Source organism: Myotis myotis, unplaced genomic scaffold (assembly GCF_014108235.1).
Source record: "Myotis myotis isolate mMyoMyo1 unplaced genomic scaffold, mMyoMyo1.p scaffold_m19_p_17, whole genome shotgun sequence".
Taxonomy (NCBI): Eukaryota; Metazoa; Chordata; class Mammalia; order Chiroptera; family Vespertilionidae; genus Myotis; species Myotis myotis.
The window spans coordinates 38923455-38945868 of NW_023416321.1; the positions used below are offsets into that span (position 1 = coordinate 38923455).

Below are 22414 nucleotides of genomic sequence, written 5' to 3' on the forward strand. Positions count from 1 at the left end.
CACCCCTTCCCCCCCAGGAATAGTCAGTCCATTCCCTTTCTATGTCCCTGATTCTATTATGATCACCAGTATTCTGTCATCAGTTTTCACTTGATTCTTAGATTCACTTGTTGATAGATGCATATTTGTTGTTCATAATTTGTATCTTTACCTTTTTCTTCCTCTTCCTCTTCTTAAAGGATACCTTTCAGCATTTCATATAATCCTGGTTTGGTGGTGATGAACTCCTTTAGCTTTTCCTTATCTGTGAAGCTCTTTATCTGACCTTCAATTCTGAATGATAGCTTTGCTGGATAAAGTAATCTTGGTTGTAGGTTCTTGGTATTCATCACTTTGAATATTTCTTGCCACTCCCTTCTGGCCTGCAAAGTTTCTGTTGAGAAATCAGCTGACAGTCGTATGGGTATTCCCTTGTAGGTAACTGAGTTTCTTTCTCTTGCTGTTTTTAAACTGATAAGAACAGATACTACACTTGATCTTAGCCAAAAGGCCGAGAAGCGATGTCTCTTGCTGTTTTTAAGATTCTCTCTTTATCTTTTGCTCTTGGCATTTTAATTATGATGTGTCTTGGTGTGGTCCTCTTTGGATTCCTTTTGTTTGGGGTTCTCCGAGCTTCTTGGACCTGTAAGTCCATTTCTTTCACCAGGTGGGGGAAGTTTTCTGTCATTATTTCTTCAAATAGGTTTTCAATATCTTGCTCTCTCTCATCTTCTGGCACCCCTATAATTCTGATGTTGGTACGCTTGAAGCTGTCCCAGAGGCTCCTTACACTATCCTCGCATTTTTGGATTCTTTTTTCATTTTGCTTTTCCGGTTGGGTGTTTTTTGCTTCCTCGCATTTCAAATCATTGACTTGATTCTTGCGCTCCTCTGGTCTGCTGTCGGGAGTCTGTATAATATTCGTTATTTCAGTCCGTGTATGCTTAACTTCTAGTTGGTTCCCCAATATAAGATCGAGGGTCTCATTAGTTTTCTTGTAGATCTCATTAAGTTTATCGGCGGCTTCTAAACAGTTCTTGAGAGACCTTAAAAGTGTGGTTCTGAACTCTATATCTTCCATTGACAATTTTGTCCTGTTTCTTTGTCTCCGCATTTTGTTATGCTTCCTTGGTGCACCCCCTAGTGGTCTTTGTTCGCAGTCTTATAGTTAAATCTTGATTGTTGTAGCTAATTCCAGGGAGGGTTTGACCTCCAGGCCAAGTGGCTATGAGAATCAGCTGTGTCAGCAGTGAGAGAACTTCTGTCCTCTAGGGAGGTGCTAATCTGGCGTTTGCCTGAGGCTATCCGGCAAATGCCTGTGTGCGGGGCTTGGGCGGGTTGGGTCGCACAGGATCAACAGGGTGGGCCGGAGAGAGCAGTTATGGCGGCTCTCAGTCCTGTCCCCAGGGGCTCTGCCTCTCTGAGTCCCAGCACCCGCTGCAAAGCTCAGAGAGAAAGCTGCACTCGCTCTGACCGAAGCCAGACAGTCCCGCTTCTCCCATTTGAGTCTGGGTCCCTAGAGACTTGCCCGGATCTGGAGCTCAGAGTCTGCGACTCCCTCCCGATTGAAAACGCCAACTGCGCCCTCCGGCGCCAGCCCGCTCCGCGCACTCCGCACCTCAGAATTTGACTTCAGCACTGCGCCTCCTCTGAGTGTCCGTATGCGTTTCTCTTTCCTCCTAGTTGTACGACTTCCACTCAGCCAGCGTTCCTGTGGTTCTGGGTGATGTCCCTTCCGTTTTTTGGTTTCACTTTTGAAGTAGTTGTTCAAAGCAGCAAACTCCGGCGTTAACCTATGCCGCCATCTTGGTTCTCCCCAATTTTCCCTTCAAACTTTTAATGACAAGTTTCAAACATAGAAAACTTGAAAAAATTATATAGTGAACAACCACACATCACACTTAGATTTTACAATGGTCAACATTTTATTTTTTCACGATCACACATAGTATATATAGTATATGTAGGGTCTCAAAAATGTATACACACTTGAACAGTTGACAACTCACTTAATTTTCATTCCTTTTTAGGTTTAAATGACTTGAAATAATGGGTGAAGCCAGACTAAGCTTGGAACAAAGAACATTTATCCTAAAGCACCACTAGACATTTTTATGGGATACATTAAAGATAAAGTTTATAGGACAAAACTGGCAACAGTAGATGAACTGAGGGCACACAAATATCAAATGAAATGATTCTTGATGTTTTTGATTCCATTGCTTCACGTTATCAGCGGTGCCTGGACCAGAACGGTCATCAGTTTGAAAACAGGCATTGACAAAAAATTTATTCATTTATGTATATTCCTTTAAATTTTGAAAATGAATGTGTATTAATAAACACTGACTTTATAATTATTCAAAGTGCTTATACATTTTTGGGGAACACCCCATATATATATTATTTTTTTTGAAAAAAGTAATTTTAGAGAGAAAGAGGAAGGAGAGAGAGAAAGGAGGGAGGGAGAAAGAGAGAAATATTGATTTGCAGTTCTGCTTATTTATGCATTCATTATGCCCTGTATGTGCCTTGACCGGAGATCAAACCTGCAACCTTGGTGTATTAGGACGACGCTCTAACCAGCTCTGCTACCCAGCCAGGGCTATATTTATGTTTATATATTTATATTATATATTACATAAAACATATATGTATATACTAGTATATATCCACCCATATATGTATCTGTATCCATCTATCCATCCATCAACTATCTTATATTTCAGCGTATATATCAACTAGAGTTCAATATTTACAAAGGGTTGTTTTTTCAGGTAAAATTCACACAGATTTTAAGTGGACGACTCAATGTGTTTCTGACAAATGCACACACCTTTGTAATCCAAACTCTCCAATAAGATATACACTATTTCCATCACTCCACCAAGTTCCTTCCTGTCCCATTCCTGCTAATCCCTACAGGCTATTTTTTTAAAGATATGTTTTAATTGATGTCAGAGAGAGAGAGAGAGAGAGAGAGAGAGAGAGAGAGAGAAACATCAGTGGTGAGAGAGAATTATTGATCAGCTGCCTCCTGCACACCCTCTACTGGGGATCACGCCCACAACCCAGACATGTGCCCTGACCGGGATCAAACTGTGGTTCATGGGTAGATACTCAACCACTGAGCCACACCAGCTGGGCAATATCTTTTACTATAGGTTCGTTTTGCTGGTCCTAGAACATTATGCGAGCGGAATCATACGGGAGATACTCTTTAATGTTAGGCTTCTGTCACTCGGCGTAATGATGTCTGTGACTCACCCACTGCTGTGTGTGTCAGTTGTCCACTCCTTTGCACTCCCAGGTAGTGTTCCATGGTGTGGGTAGACCACGGGTACTTTATCCCTTCCCTCAGGGACGGGCATCTGGGTGGTTCCCAGTTTGGGACTGTTACAAATAAAGCCGCTATAAACACTCTTGTGCAGGTATTTTTGAGGACATGCTTTCTCTTGAGTCACTTGGGGTACATAGCCTGAATGTATGCAGACCCTCACCCTGGGACTTACTATTTTCACTTCGGTACAAAGACTCGGTGATGAGCGTGTGCTATGTGACAGGTACAGGAAGTGCGTGGTGAGAAGTGTGAGAAGTGTTTCTGGGGGGGCCCGGGGAAGGCCCCCTGGAGAAGGGACCCTGGTGCGGACACGGCGGGGTTCAGGAGGAGGATCAGGGCCCTGGTCAGACACACCTGTTCCAGTCCTGTTCCCCTGGGCGGGGGAGTCCCCGGGAGTCTTGCTTTTCTCATCTGTGTGGTGGGGATGATGACACGGCAGGGCTTGATGGGATAACTGGCGAAAAGGCCCCGCCATGGCTTCACCGGGTGCCTGTTTTGTTAAATATTTCTTTTTTCTTCATAGGCCTGGTTCCTCTGGGGGCCTTCAACGTGGATGAGAACTGGATCCGGGTGACGCCGGAGGAACACGGGCCGTATGTGCTCAGCTCCCTTTTGCACCAAGACCCCAGCAGCAACCAGACCTGGTGAGTGGGGCCCGGCACAGGCAGCCTGAGGACCGAGGGGGCCCCAGAGAAGGCCTTGGCAAACCCCCCTCCCCCGTCCAAGGCTGGGGAGAGCCTCCGTGCACTTCCCCAGGGGGTGGAGGAGAGGGGGAAGGAGAGGCTGTGAGCCCCAGGCCCCCCTGGCCCCCCGCCCTGGCCCTCTCCTCACCTGGCCCCTCTTTTCTTCATTGCTGAGGTGAGGAGGGGGGAGGGCCTTCAAAACTATTTTAAAATAAGGGTTTTTAAGGTTCCTTTGTCTCTTACAAAAATACCACATGCTCAGTGTAGGAATTTTGGACAGTGACAAAAATATTTTTAAAAAAATGGAAATTCTGGCCTGTCCGGTGTGGCTCCGTGGTTGAACGTCGACCCACGAACCAAGAGCTCGCTGGTTCAATTCCAGGTTGGGGCACGTGGCCAGCTTGCAGGCGCGATCCCCAGTAGGGGGCGTGCAGGAGGCAGCCGACCGATGTTTCTCTCTCATTATTGATGTTTCTATCTCTCTATCCCTCTCTCTTTTCTCTCTCTACAACCAGTCTAAACATAATTTTAAAAAATAAAATAAAAATGGAAATTCTGAGGCAGGAGGGGGTGGTGGCTAAGAGGCAGCTATGGGTCTGGTGGCAGCTTCACTCTGTTTCTGTAGCGACGTCTCCCCCACAGCCTCACTTCTCGTCTCTCCAACGGGGCAGGGTTCGTTCGCCTGCCTCCCAGGGCTGATGCAAAGACTGCTGAGTTCACGCACATTTTAAAGGGTTTAGCATAGTTTCTGGCCAAATTAAAGCTCAATCACGGTATCTTATCTTTTGAAAATCTCATCTGTACCCACTCATTAGACGAGCAAAAACCTAAATCTGATGACATTCTGTTGGTAAGGATGTGGCTGTACAGAAACTTGCGAGGACGTAAACTGGTGAAACCGCCCTGGAGAACAAGGTTGCCACGTGTGGTCAGACTGACGATGCCTGTGGCCTTGGGCTCAGCGATGCCACTCCCAGATGCCAGCCCTGAGGATTCTCGTCGGGGCAGGGTGTCTATGGTAGCCCTGCTGGGAGTGGCGACAGACAGGCATGCTCATTGTTCCGAAAATGGAAGAAATACGCTGTGAATCATGCGATCGGCACTAGCAGCAGGTCAAATGAATGAGATGTGTGCAGTGGCTATTTTTTATTTTTTTTAAATATATTTTTTTGTTGATTTCAGAGAAGGAAGGAGAGGGAGAGAGAGAGAGAAACATCAGTGATAAGAGAGAATCATGGATCGGCTGCCTCCTGCACGCCCCACACTGGAGATCCAGCCTGCAACCCAGGCATGTGCCCTGACCAGGAATGGAACCCCGACTTCCTGGTTCACAGGTCGACGCTCAACCTCTGAGCCACTCCAGCTGGGCAGTCCTGCTTGTTTTTTAAAAAAATATATTTTATTGATTTTTTACAGAGAGGAAGGGAGAGGGATAGAGAGTTAGAAACATCCATGAGAGAGAAACATCCATCAGCTGCCTCCTGCACGCCCCCTACTGGGGATGTGCCCGCGACCAAGGTACATGCCCTTGGCCGGAATCGAACCTGTGGGACTCTTCAGTCCACAGGCCGACGCTCTAGCCACTGAGCCAAACTGGTCAGGGCTTTGAAGGTATTATAAACCAGGCACACAGTAGGTGCACTATTATGTTAGGCGTCTCTCCCTCCACATAGCCTGTGACTTCCCCCAGGGGCTTGCCTGAGGCTGGGGCCTCATTCTCGTTGCTAGAATTGGCCCATGTGACCAGGGCTGATGGAGGCATTTGGGCTGTCCCCTGGGCTGTATGAGTGGCAGGGCCGGGCCCTTTCTCCCAGTGGACCCGTGCCCCTCCCTCCCTCCAGCACGTGCCCAGCACTGGAGTTGCTGGATCAGGCTAATGCGCTGGCCTCGAATTCAGTTTCTCAAACTTCGCAGTGCTTCTGACCGGGTGTCAGTCTGAGTGATGGATGCCCATCGCCCCCTGGGTCCCCTTGCACCAATGCCTGGGCGGGCCCCCCCCTCCCCAGCTCCTGGCCTGGCAGGCGTAGGGCTCCCTCCCTCCGCAGCTGAAAGGCCTCTTCGGAGGAGGGGAGTTGGAAGCCTGGGACAGGAGCTCTGAGCCCACCCAGGGCTGGGGCCCATGAAGGCCCTGCACACCTGCTGAGGTGGAGGGGCTCACGGAGGATGTGGTGGGAGGTGGTCCTGGGTTCCTGCCACAATGACAACAGAGCCAGAGACCACCGCTGCGGGGGCAGGAAGTGCCCCGTGGGCCACCAGGCCGCAGAGAGAGGAGCAGGCCTCCCTGCCCTGCGTGGGAGGCCAGGGCCCCTCTCCCTCATGCTGCGTCTCCCTAAAACATAGCAGCCAGGCTGGCAGCACCACGGGCGTGGCTGCCACAGTGGGGATGCGGTGGGACAGAAGGAAGGCCTTCTGGGGGGCCGGGGAGGGGGTGTGGGAATAGGCTGAGATGAGAGACAGGTTCCAGTTGGGTGAATCCGTCAGGTGGGTTGTCAGCCGATGGCAGGTTCAGTTATGGCTTAGTTAGTTAATCAGTTACTCAGTCAGCAAACCTGGAGACCCAGAGGCCACCCACCGTGGTGGGGCGATAAGGAGGTGGGCGGCAGAGGCAGCTCAGACTGAGCCCCGGGCCCCAGCCTTGCGTGCCTGATGCGAATGGCCACCTTGCCCCTGGTGGTCCCGGTGGGAACAGAGCCAGGGGTGGGATGGGTTCCAGTAGTCAGGCCCCTGGCCGGCTTGGAGGTCACCTTGCTCCTTCTTTGGGGAAGGCTTCCTGAGGAGCTGGTGGGAATGACTCGGCAGGAAGAGGGAGGGGAGGGCACTGCAGGCAGAGCAGGCAGCTGGGCAAAGGCTGCCGGAGGAAGGCTCGCACCTGCCCCACCAAAGCATGGCCGGGGCAGAGCGCAGTCCCGAGGCTCAGGCTGGGGAGGAGCCTGGGGAGGGAGAGAGGCAGGGATGCGGAACAGGTGACCTAATTTGGGGGCTCAGCTGCAGAGCCTGCAGAGTTCAGCTGCACCCACTCTCTACCCCTCAGCCCCGCCCAAGATTAGTCCCCTCACCTGCTGCCTGGGCTGTCATTTCGTCGTCACTCGGCAAATACTTACTGAGCCCTTGCTCTGCGCCAGGCACTGTTCCAGACCCTGGGAATAAAGAGCTAGACAAGATCCTTGGGGAAGTGCCAGGCCGCTGGGAGGGACAGACAGAAGCATGTAAACATGTAAACAGGATACTACAGAGGGGACAGGCTCCGAAGGAAATAAAACAGGGGGTGCCCTGACTGGTTTGGCTCAGTGGATAGAGCGTCGGCCTGCGGACTGAAAGGTCCCAGGTTCAATTCCGGTCAAGGGCATGTACCTGGGTTGTGGGCACATCCCCAGTAGGGAGTGTGCAGGAGGCAGCTGATTGATGTTTCTCTCTCATCGATGTTTCTAACTCTCTATCCCTCTCCCTTCCTCTCTGTAAAAAATCAATAAAATATATTTTTAAAAAACAAAAACGAAAACAACAGTTAGGATGGTATTACCACAGATCAGGCGGGAGGATGGTGGTCAGGATGGTGGCTGGGGAGGGAGAGAAGGAACGCGCTCTGTTGCTGCTGCTCACCAGGTTCCCATCTCTAAACACACGTCCCGGTCTCTCCTAGACGCTGGGATTCTGACCCACCAAACATGGGTTTTTTTGGTTGGTTGCTTGTTCTGTTTGGTTTCTGCAACAGCCTCACCATTTTTAATTTGTTTTTGTTTTAAAATATACCCCCATATCTCGTATTTTCCACTTTCTTTTTGTTCGTTTTCAAAGTGTACAATATTTCTGGACTTAAAATTTTCCGCTTAAATGTTAGGAAAAATGTCACATTTTCAAAAAATTCTGACTGGTGTTTGTTAAAATAAATTTGTAATATTGACAGATTGAAAAATGAATAGAGAAATGCTCTCTAGATGTAGGCTGGAGAAAGAACCCACAGGCCTTACGCGTGGATCTGATGTGGGGCGAGTGAAAGGTGAAGCGAGGACGCCCCGGCTCGGGGGCCTGGACTGTGGTGGCTGCTGGGGAAGGCGGACAGGGCAGGCTTGGAGGTCAAGACCCTGTGTTCTGCTTTGGACATTTCCAGTTTGCAGTGCCTGTTAGACAACGGGCAGTTGGCTGTTGTATTCGTTTCCTGTTGCTACTGCAGCAAGTTATAAAACATTTACTAGCTTCAAACAATACAGATTTATTACCTTTCCGTTCTGAAGGTCAAAGTCTCCAAAATGGCCACAAAGTAGTCATGGGGATGTGAAGTACGACATAGGAATTATAGTCAATAATATTGTAATAACTATGTGTGGTGCCAGGTGAATACTTGAAACATCAGGGAATCACTTTGTAGAAGTGCATGATTGTCTAACCACTATGCTGTCCACCGGAAACTAATCTCTCTATATAAAAGCCTAAGCCACCAACCAAGCAAACGACTGGTCACTATGATGCACATTGACCACCAGGGGGCAGACACTCAATGCAGAGGCTGCCCCCTGGTGGTCAGTACGCTCCCACAGCCAACCTCCCGCGGCCCCTCCCCCTGGCTGGCCAACCTCCTTGGCCCCGATCACAGGGCAGGCAGAGGGACCCCACCCGTGCATGAATTCGTGCACTGGGCCTCTCATACAGGATAACATTGAATGTAAACTGTAATTGAAAAATAACCTTTAGCCCTGGCCAGTGTGGTTCAGTAGTTAGAGTGTGGGCCTGCCCACTGAAGGGTCATGGGTTCGATTCCCAGTCCCTGTTGGGGTGTGTGTGGAGGCAACCAATTGATGTCTCTCTCTCTGTCTCTCTCTCTCTCTCTCTCCCTCTTTTCAAAAATATCAATGGAAAAAATATCCTCCCGTGAGGATTAACAAAAAATAAAAAATAATAATAAAAAAGACAAAGTTTTGGTCAAACATAAAAATTAAGACATTCCTCAAAATAAAACATTTAAAAAAAGAAGAAAAATAAACTTTAAATTAAAAAAAATCCAGGATAATCTTCCCATAAGACCCTTAACTTAACCAAGTCCACAAAGTCACTTTGACAATGAAAAGTAGCATAGTCCCAGGGTCTGGAGATTAGGACGCCGACATCTGGCGGGGAGGTGGGGCGGGGCGGTGGATATTATTCTGCTTTCTACGGCCAGGCTAGTCTGCCTCGTGCTGGAAGGATGCTAGGCCTGCAGGTGCCGAGGTGGGAATCTCAGCATTTGTGGGTGGATGGGAGCCGTGGGGCGGCGGGGGGCCCCTGGGGAAGCTGTGCTGGCAAGGAGGCAAGACCAAGCCTCAGGACTCCGGTCAGAGGTCAGACAGCGATGGAGCCAGCGAAGGGGCCTGGGGAGGTCAGGAGAGAGGTCGGAGGACGTCAAGGAGAAAGGGCAGCAGGAGGAGATTGTCACTTCTGCCCAGGCTGCTGAGAGGGTGAGGAAGATGACGACAGAAAGGTGTCCATTGGCTCTGGCCATGTGGGGACCACTGGGGACCTCGGGCGGAAGTCAGCTTGGGGTGGGTTAAGCTGGCGGGGCACACACACCGGTGTAGATGCTATTATTGTCCTATCAACCGTGGAGATGGGTGAAGGATGTATTTACACTTCCTTAAATTTAATAAAGTTCATTCTTCACAATGTGCAGCTGGGGCGTCCCCACCCTCGGTGTTTCTGGTACATGACTTGAGCTTTGTGCTTTGAAGCTAGGTTAGTCAGTCCTTACTAAGGAGCCCCTAGGGCTGTCCTGGCCCAGGAACTGGGGGTCTCCAGTCTCTCAGAGACAACAGCTGGGGTCACGATAGGCCTATAGTTGGGAACTTCCTTACACGGCTTGTCGTGTGTTGCTTTGTCAAACAAGACTGGTTATTGAGCTTGCCCCGAGCCTTGCCTTTGGACCATCCTTCCTTCTGGCCTTGCCCCAGATTTGTTCACTGGGTCTTTGTCTTTCTTGGCCGACTTCCCAGCATCTTTCTTCTTCTTCTTGTCGTCCTTGGGCGGCGTAGAGGCACTTGAAGAGCAGCTGCTACCACTGCTGCCTGGATAAGGTGTCGGACAAAAGGGCCATTTTATAATTTTAAAAGATGTAGATCGATGGGAGGTGAGGAAGTGGAGACAGTACCTCCTTCCTGCCCTCCCCCCAACCCACTATAGCCTCATTATGACCTTTCAAGCCGTAGACTAATTTTGTTCTTCCCTTTTATAAAGCCCTCTGTGGCTTCCTACTGCTGTTCGCTGTTACCAAGCCCAGCCTCAGGGCCGCTGCCCCAGCACCCCTCCCTCACAGCCCTAGGATGGGGAGCCCACTCCCTGTCTCAGGCAGCATGGGCAGTGAATAGGTTTAGGTGGGTGGGTGGGTTGCGGGGCAAAGTTTGCTGTTGGGCCTCACATCTTCTGAGGCTTAATCAGGCTGAGGCGCCCACCCCCGACCTCTAATTCTGACTGACTCATAGGATAGGGGCACCAGCTGGGGCAGCCACTGAAAAGCCGGCACTGCCCCCGGTATAACCACGGTGCTGCTGGTGGCTTCCTGGGTCCCCCCACGGCCACCACCCCCACCACCCACCGAAGAGCACAGTCCTTGTTTACCAGCACTATCACCCTCTCGGGCAGGGTGGGCCATTAACCATTTCCTGCCTGGAGCTGTGCAAAGGTAGAGGCTGAGCCATGGCTTCCACGTAATGTGGTGCCTGCCACCCTGGGCGGGGAGGCTGCCGGCCTTTCCCAGGTCTGTGCCCGCTCCGTGGTTTTCCAGGCGCGGAGCCTGGGAGCCCGGGGGCCTGGGGTGGGCAGGCAGGGCGTGGGCGGGCAGGGGGGAGGAAGGTATCAGCAAGCGGCTCAACTCTGCGGTCTGCCCTCCCCCTCAGGCTCCTGGTCACCAGCCCCAGAACCAACAGGACAGCGGGGCCCCTGCATCAGTGTTCCCTCACCCGGGATGAGCTCCTTTGCCAGCCTGTAGGTAAGTCAGGCCCAGCTCCAGGGAATGCTCCCAGGACCCTTTTCTAGGAGTCCCACTCATCCAGCCCAAACCATTCCAACCCCAGCCCCATCTAACCAGCCCCTCCCCCCAGGCTTCACCTCCCCCCCCCCCCCCCCATGGCTCACTTTCTATCCCAGTGCCCAATCCCATCCCAACCCAACCCTCATCCCCGCCCACCTCTCCTGACCCAATCCTAACAGCAAAAATCTACCTAACATGTATTGCGTGCTCCTAAGTACTTCTCCATCCGCTTTTAACCCTCAAAACTGTACCATTTGACCGAAGGGGAACCTCCAGCTCAGGGAAGTCCTCTGGTTACCAGTATGACTAAGGCCACACAAATAGCATTGGGGGCACCACAGATGCAAACCCAACTTGACCTGGTTCCAAAACCTCACCTGTCCCAACTGGTCACACCGCAGTGGCATCCATCCCTCCCCGCCCCATCTAACCGTGGCCACCCCAACATCCAGCACATATTAGGTGCGCAGTAAATGCTGTTTGAATAAATGAACGAACAAAGGAATGGGCCATATTCATTTATTAACCAAACTCTGCCCATCCCACTCAGTCCGACACACGGCACACACTCGCTGGTGGCCCCTCGGCTGTGTATGGCAGAACCCTTGTCTCTGTGAGGCACCGTGTTGAACAGCCTCAGAGGGGGACACAGTCCAGCAGGGTGACAGGGTGATCCAGTGGTTCAAAATGAGACCGTGTCCCCAGGCCCACATTGGGAAGGGAGAGGACGGAGCGACCGCATCTGCCCCTGGGGCAGTAAGGTTCCCCAGAGACGGCCTTTGAGACTGGAGGGTCCATCGTTCCTATAGCCAGTGCCTCAGCATCCTGCACACCTCCCCCGCGCTGCACACACTCACTCCTGCTTCTCTACCCATCTGCCCCGTCACACTGGGAGCCCTGGAGGAAAGCCCCAGTTGTGCCGGGCCAGCACAGCCAAGGGTTCGGTGAGCCTGAGGGGGGTGGGGGGTGGGGCGGGGGCAGTGAAAGATGTAGAAAAGACAGACAAAGAGAATAAGCTGGGTCTAGCAGGATCTCCTGTGCCTGGCTGAGGCCACAGAGAGAGAGACCCAGAAGGCAAGCTGAGGCTTTATTTTATAGCTAAAGGTAAACAAGGTCGTGGTCACCATAGTTACAATGTTCTTGGGAGTTTCACTTGTTTTGGCAGCACTTGCTGCACCTCCCACAGCCCATTAGCTTCCCAGGAAGGATCTAGGGAGCGTCATAAGGTCAAGCCTAATTATGCTAAGAGGGCTGTGCCCTCTAAGCTGGGACTTGTTTGTGGCTTTGCCAACAGGTCAGTCCGAGGCTTAACCCTATAGCCGCTCTACACCCCGTCTCAGTTATTTCTAAGTCCCCATCACCATCTGGCCAAGCCCTGTGTCCTCTCTGACCTGGGCTCCACGGCGGCCTTCCTGTGTCCCTCCCACCTTACCTGGACTTCACTGTTTCAGAGCATGTCCCCATCCCGAAGGGGAGGCACCGGGGCGTGACCGTTGCCCGGAACCACCACGGTGTTTTGGTGAGTGTGCGTGGGCAGGGGGCTGGAAGGCCTCAGGAGGCGGGCAATGACCCCTGTGGCAAACCCGTGTTCATGCCAGTCCTGACTGGCATGCTCTTCTCAGGGCCAAGGCCAGGTGTCTCCCTGGTGCCAACTCCAGGGCTGATCTCAGCTCTGACCCTGGCACCAACGTCTGCCCCTGGTGAGCGGTGAGCAAGCTGTTCCTGCATTCCCTGCCTGGTTGAGGCATGTGGTTCTGGGCAGCTGTGACTCAGGGGCCTGGGCTGGGGGTGACCCAGACTTTCCCTCTCCCTTACTCCCTCTCTCCCCCAGATCTGCATTCAGGTGGTGGCCCGGCGGCCCCACAGCCTCAGCTCAGAACTCACAGGCACCTGCAGCCTGCTGGCCTCCAACCTCAGTCACCAGGCCCTGGTCCCTTTCAACGACATTGGTAAGGATACTCGCTGGCCTTGGGCAGCTCTAAGGAGGTTTCCTTGAGTCTCCAAGAAGGGGCACCTGCCCATGGCAGATACGGAAGGACACAGGCCCAGAGAGGGCAAGTTGGGCCTAGGCCCGCCGTGGGCTGTGAGCTTGCCCCGAGGTGAACAAGGAGGCTGTCTGACTCTGAGCTCTTTCATGTGTATTTTTAAAGAAAATCTCCTGGTTCCTGAGGCACATGCGGATGCTGGAGACTGCTACAGGAACAAAAAAGGCAGCACTGAGAATACAGCCAGGCAGCGCCGGGCTCTGAAGGCCAAAGAGGAGGAGGAGGAAGAGGAGGAGGAGGAAGAGGAGGAGGAGGAAGAGGAGGAGGAGGAGGAGGAAGAAGAGGAGGAGGAGGGAGCTGGTGAGAAGAGGCAGATCTGGGTTGCTCTCTGAGGCTCTCAGAGCTGACGCCTAGGCTGGCAACTCCAGGGGTGAGAGCTGCCTAGGTCTGGGAGATGGGGAACAGTGGCTGGATTCTACAGGCCTGACCACCCCCAGCTCTGCCCCCCTCCATCTTACCGATGGGGAAACTGAGGCCCAGAGAGTGGGAGTGATGGGAGTGGCTCGCAGAGTCAGAGCCTGAGTAAGTCCTGGCTTTCTGGCAGCCTCTGAGACAAGGCTTCGCTGTTGGGAGCTTCACCAACTTCTTCCCTGAACGGAGCCCTTGGGGCTTGAATGGGGTGGGTGTCCTATAGGGCAGGGCATGCCACCCTCACTCCTGCCCCAGTTGCATGCCCACTCCGGACCTGCTCCCCGTCTTGGCCCAGGCACCGAGATCGCCATCGTCCTGGATGGCTCGGGAAGCATTGATCCCCCCGACTTCCAGAGAGCCAAAGACTTCATCTCCAACATGATGAGGAAGATCTATGAGAAGTGCTTTGAGGTGGGCTTCCCTAGAAGCTAGGCGCACACAGTCTGTTGCCGTCTATCGCTATGAACAAACCACCTCGAAACAGCTACCACTGATCTGCTCACAGTTCTATGGGTCAGCTATTTGGGCTGGGCTCAGCGGGGCGGTTCTTCTGCTGCTGGTCTTGCCTGAATGTTTTCCTGGAGCTGCAGGTGTCTGGTTACTTGACTGGAACTGGTTGGCCTCACTTGTCTGGCCATGTGTGGTCAGACAGCAGGTCAGCCCAACATTTTCATGGCTGCAACATTCCAAGAGGGCAAGACCTAATGCACACAAGCACTTTTCATGTCTCTGATTGTATCCCATTTGCTGATATCCCAAAGGCCAAAGAAAGTCACATGATGAATAGGAAGGGGAGAGGGCGTACACAAGGACATGGGTTCAGGGAGAAGTCTGCGATCCACTGGGAGCCGTCACTGTCACATCTCCCTCTGCTTTAGCACCTCCTCTTGCCTTCAATAAGGAGGAATGAGTGGATTCTTCCTCAGCATCCAGGGGGAGCCATTCAAGGGCTTTGGGCATGGCGACCCTGCCAACCTCCTCCTCCCTCTGCCCCTCCCTGCAGTGCAGCTTTGCCCTGGTGCAGTACGGAGGCGTGATCCAGACTGAGTTTGACCTTCGGTACAGCCAGGATGTGATGGCCTCCCTCAGCAAAGTCCAGAACATCACTCAAGTGAAGGAAGTCACCAAGACAGCCTCTGCCATGCAGCATGTCCTGTGAGTGTGAGGGCAGCGGGAATTACCTGAACACCTACTGGGTGCTGGCTGGCATCCCTGCCCAGAGGCTTTGAGGTGTCATGCCTGGAGAGGTGGCAGGACAGAACGGTAAAGAGGAGAGGATCAGGGTTCTAGCTCCTCCTCGGTTGAGAGGAGAACGTGAGGTCTTTCAATCCAGCCTTGGCTGATGAATGACACCCCAGGACAGTCCTCCAGAGAGCCTTCTGTGCTCCTCTTGAGGGGGGCAGTGGAGCACAGTGCAGACAGTAGGGGCCTCAGTGGCCGGGCTGCCTGGGTCCACATCCCAGCGCCAGTCTGTACTTGGAGACCTGGGTGCCTGACCTCTCCCTGCTTGGTTCTCGCGTGTAAAATGGGAATAATAATAGCCCTTGCCTTAGAGCAGTGGTCGGCAAACCGCGGCTCGAGAGCCACATGCGGCTCTTTGGCCCCTTGGGTGTGGCTCCTCCACAAAATACCACGTGCGGGCGCGCACACGTACAGTGTGAAGTTGACTTAAAACTGTAAGTAAAGTTTATTAAGTTAATTTTAGGTTACGTTGTGGAGTGAAAGAAGATGTAGTGTCAAGGACTGTGAAAGGTATGTTGAGATAGTTTGGACATACAGAGAGGATGAACGAAAGGAGATAGACAAAACAAGTATACAAGATGAGTGTGGATGGGAGAGTTGGAAGGGGTCGACCTCATCGAACGTACCTCAATCAGATTGAGGATGTTTTTAGCAAAGGCCAGCTTAGGAGTACCCTAATTAAGTTAATAACAATGTACCTACCTATATAGTTTAAGTTTAAAAAATTTGGCTCTCAAAAGAAATTTCAATCGTACTGTTGATATTTGGCTCTGTTGACTAATGAGTTTGCTGACCACTGCCTTAGAGGATTCTGTGAGGATTAAATAGGTTAAAAACGCATACAGGGCCTATAGCAGCACCTGGCACATAAGTGCTTTGTAAATATTAGCCACTGTTCTTTTTTTAAAAAAATATATTTTATTGATTTTTTACAGAGAGGAAGGGAGAGGGATAGAGTTAGAAACATCGATGAGAGAGAAACATCGATCAGCTGCCTCCTGCACACCCCCTACTGGGGATGTGCCCGCAACCAAGGTACATGCCCTTGCCCTTGACCGGAATCGAACCTGCGACCCTTGAATCCGCAGGCTGACGCTCTATCCACTGAGCCAAGCCGGTGAGGGCGCCACTGTTCTTAATGTCATTGTTATTCCCACACACATTTATTCCCTGTGCTGTCCAGCACCTTTCTGTTGGGAGCAGGTGCCCCGCCCCCACCCAGCCCTGCTGTCCCCACCCCTCCTTGGGCCTTTGTTCCCCTGGGAGGGCACCTTAACCCTCTCCAATTCTAAAACAGGTTTGTGAATAAAATCTCCCCAAGCTCAGCCGTCTCCCTGGCCAAGTCCTCCGCTTCCTTTACTCTCCCTACTTAGAGACAACATCTTCTCACCAAGCCACGGCTCCAGAAAAGAGGCCTCCAAGGTCATGGTGGTGCTCACCGATGGGGAGATATTCATGGACCCCCTCAACCTCACGACTGTCCTCAACTCCACAAAGATGCAAGGTGTTGAGCGCTTTGCCATTGGGGTAAGAGCCGGGAGCAGGGGGCGCCTCCTAAGTCTCTGTAGGGGAGGAGCCAGGGTTCCTGGGAGGGGCTTCTGTAAGCAGCTTACCAAACCCTGTGCTGTGCACACTCACCAACTTCTTTTCTCCCGCCTCACGCCCAGGCAGCACACCCCTCCCACAGAGGCTCATTTCCCCAGCATGGTCAGAGCTCACTTGCTCAGAAGTGATGGGGAGAGCAGTGGCAACCCAGGGAGCCCACATGGGGGTGGGGTGGGGGGGTGGTCCTAGAGGAGCTGGTGGTGGGCTGAGCCTTGGAGGACAGACAGGAGTAACTGGCCGAGGGTCCAGGGGAGGAGGGGAGCGCGCTGCAGGCAGAGGGAACAGCGTGTGCAGAGGTGAGAAGGAGCCTGTGTGTTCAGGACAACACATGTAGACTGGTAAGACGACGGTGTGTGTTTGGGGGAGAACAGGGAGCAGGAAAAGTAGGGGGCAGGAGGCCGGCCCTCTGCTTGGGCCTGGAGAGGCCTCGGGGTTCAGGAAGCAGCCAGCCCTCAGGTGTGGATCCACTGATCTGGGGCCTCTGTGCAGGTGGGAGAGGCATTTACGAAGCCTAAGACTGAGAAGGAGCTGAAGCTGATCGCCTCGCACCCCCCGGAGACCCATGCCTTCAAGGTGACCAACTACGCGGCGCTGGATGGGCTGCTGAGCCAACTGCAGCAAAGTATCGTTCCCATGGAAGGTGAGGGCTCCAGGGCCTCGCCACCCTGTGGCTGCCCCCTCGGCATTCAGCTGGAGGTCCGAGGCCTGCCCTCCAGCCCCACCCCGGGGCTCCCTCCTTGTGACACTCAGGGCAACTCCCATCACCTCTATGAGCCTCGGCTGTTCCACCTCTAAAAGGGCGACCGTATCCCCAGGCCTCTGCCCTTCCCTGAGTCTCCACGCAGCTCTGATGAGCTGACCTGGTGCTGGAGAAAGAAGGATGACTGGGGCGTGGAGACCCAGGCCCCGAAGGAGGGAGGGAACTGCCCAGGCTCTCGTCCGGTAGCTGCTAAAGCAGGACCCACATCTCTGCTCTCAGCTTGGTTCTGTTCCCATCACACCAAACGCAGTTCCGTCTGGGAGTGAGGCCAGGCTGGACCCTTCCCTGGCTTGGTTGCTCCCTCCACCTTGCCCAGCGCAGTGTCTCACTGGGTGTCGTGGCTTCCAGGCACGGTCGGAGAAGCCCTCCACTTCCAGCTGGCACAGGTCGGGTTCAGCGCCCAGATCCTGAATGAGGTACGTGGCCAACTCAGCATGAGACAGGCTCGCCATGGAGGAGGGCCCAGCAACACCCAAGGACTAGGGGCCCTGGGCACAGAGCAGCTCTGCCTCCTGGTCCTGCCTCTGAAGGAGCCATGTTAGGATAACGGAAAACTTCTGCTTGCTCGCCCTCTTCTGGGACCCTGAGGTAGACAAAAGAATGGCCGTATTCATCCCGGGGGTCGTCTTGTTCTGTGTGCTCCAGGATTGAGCTGTTCTTAAAATACACACTGGAGCAGGCTTTGGCCTGGGCCAGCTCGCCAAGTTGCCTACTTCTCCCCACCAGAGGCACTGTTCCCACAGGTGGGCCGAGATGCAGGCACGGAGGGCAGGGCGTGGCCCTCGCGTGGTAGAAGCACGGTTAGGACTGTCTCTCAGCCCAGGCTGGGCGACCTGGGAGGAAGGAGACAGCACTCTCTTCTCTGTCTCCTTTTAGTGCTTCCTTCACGCCTGGGCCAGGATGGCTTCTGCTCTGGGGTTGGTATTAGAGGGAAGGGTCATGGGTTCAAGGCAGGAACCAGTGTTTGCCATCTCACCTTCCTCCTGCATGGCTGGCCAGGTGGGCCTGGGGCCACGGAACACCCCTGTTTCCCCCACAGCACAAGGTTCGCTGTGCTGGCAGTAGACCCGAGGTCACAGCGGCTGACCCCGGGGCACCTCCAGTTCAAATGGCCTCCTCGTTCCCTGCAGGGGCAGCTGCTGCTCGGTGCTGTTGGGGCCTTTGATTGGTCCGGGGGCGTGTTGCTCTATGACAGGCACAGCTGCCGGGGCCGCTTCCTGAACCAGACGGTGGTGGACAGCAAGGCTGGGAAGCACAGCTACCTGGGTGAGGGCGGGGCACGGAGACCCCCTGGGTGAGGGTGGAGCCAGAGACCACCTGGATGAGGGCAGGGACACTGAGGTTTCACCTTATGCTGCACTAGGCTTCCATGGACAGAAGGATGGACCCTGGTTAGGGATCTGGAAGCTGAAAATTAGGGCTCCTGGGAGGCGACAGGGCCTGCTCAGTACCGGATTCAAGGGGTGGTCCTGGATGGCTGCCTAGGGAAGGCGGGGCCTCCCTCCACCCCTCACCTCAGTCCTTACGTACCGGGTGTGCGGATGTGTGTATTTAGAGCAGAGCTGCATACATGATGATGTGTGTATGTCACATCTGTGTGGTGGGCAGGAGTGTGTGACCAGCAACAGTGGGTAAGTGGGAGAGCTCCCTGATGCCAATTTTAAGACGATGAGACTGACAGTCTCCTTTTTGTCTTCCTGCGCGGGGCCACTTCGAAGGCCTGGCTGGGAAGGTGGTGGGGGAGGGGGTGGGGGGCAAAGGCGTGGCCCGTGGAAGCCTCTGATCACAGCCACACCACCCCTGCCCCAGGTTACTCGCTGGCCGAGCTGCACAAGGCCAGTGGCTCCTCCTACGTGGCGGGGGCTCCCCGGCACAAGCATCGAGGGGCCGTGTTTGAGTTCCCGAAGGAGGGCGGAGAGAACGACTTCGTGCCAGTGCTGGAGGGAGAGCAGGTGCCTGCCGGGGAGGGACCGCGGACCCTCCATTACAGATGGGGATCGGAGGCCCGAGGGAAAGGGATGGGCTCCAGGGCACACCGTGGGTGGGGGGCCCAGCCTGGGCAGACCTCAGCGCCTCTGCCCTGGCCCGGCGTGTCCGACTGCCAGCGGTGCCCGCATGGGGGTCGGGCTGCTCTCCCAGGCTCCTGTGTTCCCCTGGAGAGCAGATCCATCTGGAATGACCCAGAGTTGGTGGCCTTGCTGAGGGGCGGGGGCGGGGCCTCCCGCCGCCCGGTCAGCGAGCTCTCCCTGGGCCATAGATGGGGTCCTACTTTGGCTCTGAGCTGTGTCCTGTGGACATCGACATGGATGGAACCACGGACCTCTTGCTGGTGGCGGCTCCGTTTTACCACGTTCGCGGACAGGAAGGCAGAGTCTACGTGTACCGCCTGAACGAGCAGGTGGGAGAGTCTCCGTCTTCGCACGCTTGTGCAGGCTGCGGCCACTGGCCTGGCCCAGGGGTGGCAGAGGTGGAATCACCCTGACCGCACTCTTGCCTGGGAAGGCAGTGATGGAGAGGTGCTCAGGGTGGACAGCGGCTCACTCCCCCACCCCCGTACCCCACTTCCTCATTTTCCCCACCTCATCATCTCCTATTGGTGGTGACAACACCCGAGTGGCAGCAGCTGGTAAAGCATAAAGCAGGCTTTGCCTATTAGCTCGCCTGTTTCTCTGGCACCTGGAGGTAGCTGTCACTCACACCTTACAGGTGAGGAAGCGGAGGCCCAGTGATGCTAAAACTTGTCCAAGTTCACATACAAGTGTGGGGAAGAGCCAAGACCAGAACCCCGGCCTCCCAACGGCCAGGCCAGTGCTGCCAACTGCGGGAGCAGAGGGCACAGGACCCGGCTCTACCACTCGCCCACTGTGCCAGCTTGGGAAGGCCCCTGCCTTTTCTGAGCCTCAGACTCCCTGCCAGGGACTCTGCGTTGACAAGCCCAGGGAGCAGGCCTCCCGGGTGGCGATGGGCTGGGCCCCTGCGTGCCCGTCTGGAGGGCTGAGCTGCCTGCTTGCTTTGCAGGGCGGTTCCTTCTCCTTGGCACGCACGCTGAGTGGGCAGCCTGGGTTCCCTGATGCCCGATTTGGCTTTGCCATGGCAACAGTGGGGGACATCAGTCAGGATAAGCTCACGGACGTGGCCATCGGCGCCCCCCTGGAGGGTTGGGGGGCAGGTGATGGCGCCAGCTTTGGCAGTGTGTACATTTACAACGGATGCCCGGACGGCCTCTCTACCAGCCCCTCGCAGGTAACCCGCAGGGCTCTCTCCTGCCTCTCCTCTGGGACAGTGACCCCCCCCCCCCCCAGATGTAATGGCCTGAGCCCCAAGTCAGCTCCAGGTCTAAGTGCCAGGCAGTCCCACGGGGTTGGGGGTCCCCAGTGCAGGGCAGAAGTCACTCAGGCTGGTGGGAGGTTCCCGGCGCATCCGGGGGGGCAAGAGCTTGTGGCAACATCTGACTACCCTGACCTGTACCTCCCTTCCTTGGCATTCCCGGCTGGGCCTGCCTCAGCCCCTCCTCCCTCTCCGGCTGGCCCTTCTCTGGCTCCTAACCCCGCCCAACCCTCCGTGCCTGAGCGCTCACCCCCAGGGCTCTGTTGCCAACCTCTCATGCTATATCTTTTTTAAGTAAAATGATAGACACATACTTGTTTTTTAAAAATATATTTTTATTGATTTCAGAGAGGAAGGAAGAGGGAGAGAGAGAGAAACATCCATGATGAGAGAGAATCATGGATGTGCTGCCTCCTGCAAGTCCCCCACTGGGGATTGAGCCCACAACCCGGGCATGTGCCCTTGACCGGAACCGAACCTGGGACCCTTCAGTCCTCAGGCCGATGCTCTATCCACTGAGCAAAACCGGCCAGGCTCATGCTGTATCTTTTATGGCACTTTCACCCCCTCCAACTGGCTTCTCTCCTCAGCTTCAGTCCCATCTGTCCAGCTGCCTCTTGGGCACCTCGCCTGGGCGGCTCTGAAGCAGGTAACTCTCCTGCTGCCCAACAGAAAGCAGCCTCTTCCCCTGAGACCTGCGGCTCCTCTGCCCCCCCCCCCCCCCCCAGACACCCAGATAATCCCAGGCGCCCACACTGGGCACAGTCTGTCAGCCCCGTGTGCATCCCAACATTCCAGCTCTCTCCCAAGCCTGCCCTCCTGCCTCCTCCTCATCTCCTGCCTCCTCCTCATCTCCTGCCCTGTATGTGATTAGACACCCCCAGCCCCACATCAAGCCTCCTTGCACCCAACTCCCCTCTTGTTCCCAGCACTGGCCCCCAGCTGTTTCCTTAGGCCACCCTGCTTGGCCACGCCTCTTCCTGCACCTCCCCTGTCCAGTCCCACACGCCCTTCCCGGCTCCATCCAAACGCCTCTTCCCTGGGAGACCCTGCCCTGCTCTTTCCAGCTTCTACATAATCGAGGGGTCCCCTTGAGAGGTGGGGACTGATGCTGATTTGCTGATTGAGTCACATCCAAAGGACTCTTTTCCCTCCCCATGCCTTGCGTCTCTCCCTCCACAGCACATCAGAGCCGCAGCGGTCGCCCCCCGACTCTACTACTTCGGCATGTCTGTGGACGGTGGCCTGGATGTGACCGGCGATGGCCTTGCTGACATCACCGTGGGCACCCTTGGTCGGGCGGCTGTGCTCCGGTAAGGGTCTGCCCTGCCTTCTGGGGTCCCAGGCCCCTGCCTCACCCACCTGCTCTGCCCTACGGGATCCCATGAAGATGCCAGGCACTGATGGAAGAGAGTAGGTGGTTAGGGGCCGGGCTCTGGAGTCTGCCCATCTGGGTTTGAACCTCCGCTCTCCCTTCACGCTGTGTGCTTGGGCAGTTGGTGAATTCTAAGTCCCAACTTTCTCATCTATAAATGGGAATAATAGTAGCACCTACCTCACGGAGTTATGAGGCTCCATTGAGAGAATCCATGCCCAGTATTTAGCACAGTGCCCCATGGTGCCTGCCATTATTGTTATTGTGAATGTCAGCGCTCCTGTGCCCGTCCCTGAGCGAATGACCAAGTACCATGGCGACAAATAAGCTGACGGGGCACGATCTGCCCTGTGCTCTCCACTGAGCCCCAGACGTGGCTCTCAACTCAACACCCTCGTGTTGTTGCTCGCAGGCATCTCAGAGTCAACATGTCTACAGCGGCCCTCGTCTTCTTAGTCTCCCCCAACCAGCCCCTCCCTGGGCTGCCCATCGCAGCAAATGACACCATTTGTTCAGGACAGAAACCCAGGAGTCATCCCTGATTCTTCTTTTCCCTCCCCTGCCGCCCGTCAACACGTTTTTGCTGTCCCTGCCTCGCAAATACCTCCCCCTACAACACACTGTCACCTCTCGCCTGGATCGCCGCCACGGCG

At 54.5% G+C, this 22414-nt stretch overlaps 1 protein-coding gene and 1 pseudogene across 1 annotated transcript in view; one reads left to right on the forward strand and one right to left on the reverse strand.

Moving 5' to 3' along the window:
* The window catches only part of ITGAE (integrin subunit alpha E), a 61547-nt gene that overhangs the window by 13650 nt on the left and 25483 nt on the right, over nucleotides 1–22414 (forward strand). Inside the window, exons 2-16 of the mRNA XM_036341288.1 lie at nucleotides 3843–3963; nucleotides 10863–10954; nucleotides 12448–12515; nucleotides 12828–12945; nucleotides 13147–13341; nucleotides 13748–13863; nucleotides 14456–14607; nucleotides 16068–16221; nucleotides 16789–16939; nucleotides 17408–17475; nucleotides 18190–18325; nucleotides 18869–19011; nucleotides 19317–19457; nucleotides 20078–20302; nucleotides 21569–21699. Of these exons, the coding sequence (XP_036197181.1) occupies nucleotides 3843–3963; nucleotides 10863–10954; nucleotides 12448–12515; nucleotides 12828–12945; nucleotides 13147–13341; nucleotides 13748–13863; nucleotides 14456–14607; nucleotides 16068–16221; nucleotides 16789–16939; nucleotides 17408–17475; nucleotides 18190–18325; nucleotides 18869–19011; nucleotides 19317–19457; nucleotides 20078–20302; nucleotides 21569–21699 (2011 nt within the window). The remainder of the gene's footprint in view (nucleotides 1–3842; nucleotides 3964–10862; nucleotides 10955–12447; nucleotides 12516–12827; nucleotides 12946–13146; nucleotides 13342–13747; nucleotides 13864–14455; nucleotides 14608–16067; nucleotides 16222–16788; nucleotides 16940–17407; nucleotides 17476–18189; nucleotides 18326–18868; nucleotides 19012–19316; nucleotides 19458–20077; nucleotides 20303–21568; nucleotides 21700–22414) is intronic.
* LOC118672592 lies at nucleotides 399–502 on the reverse strand (annotated as a pseudogene).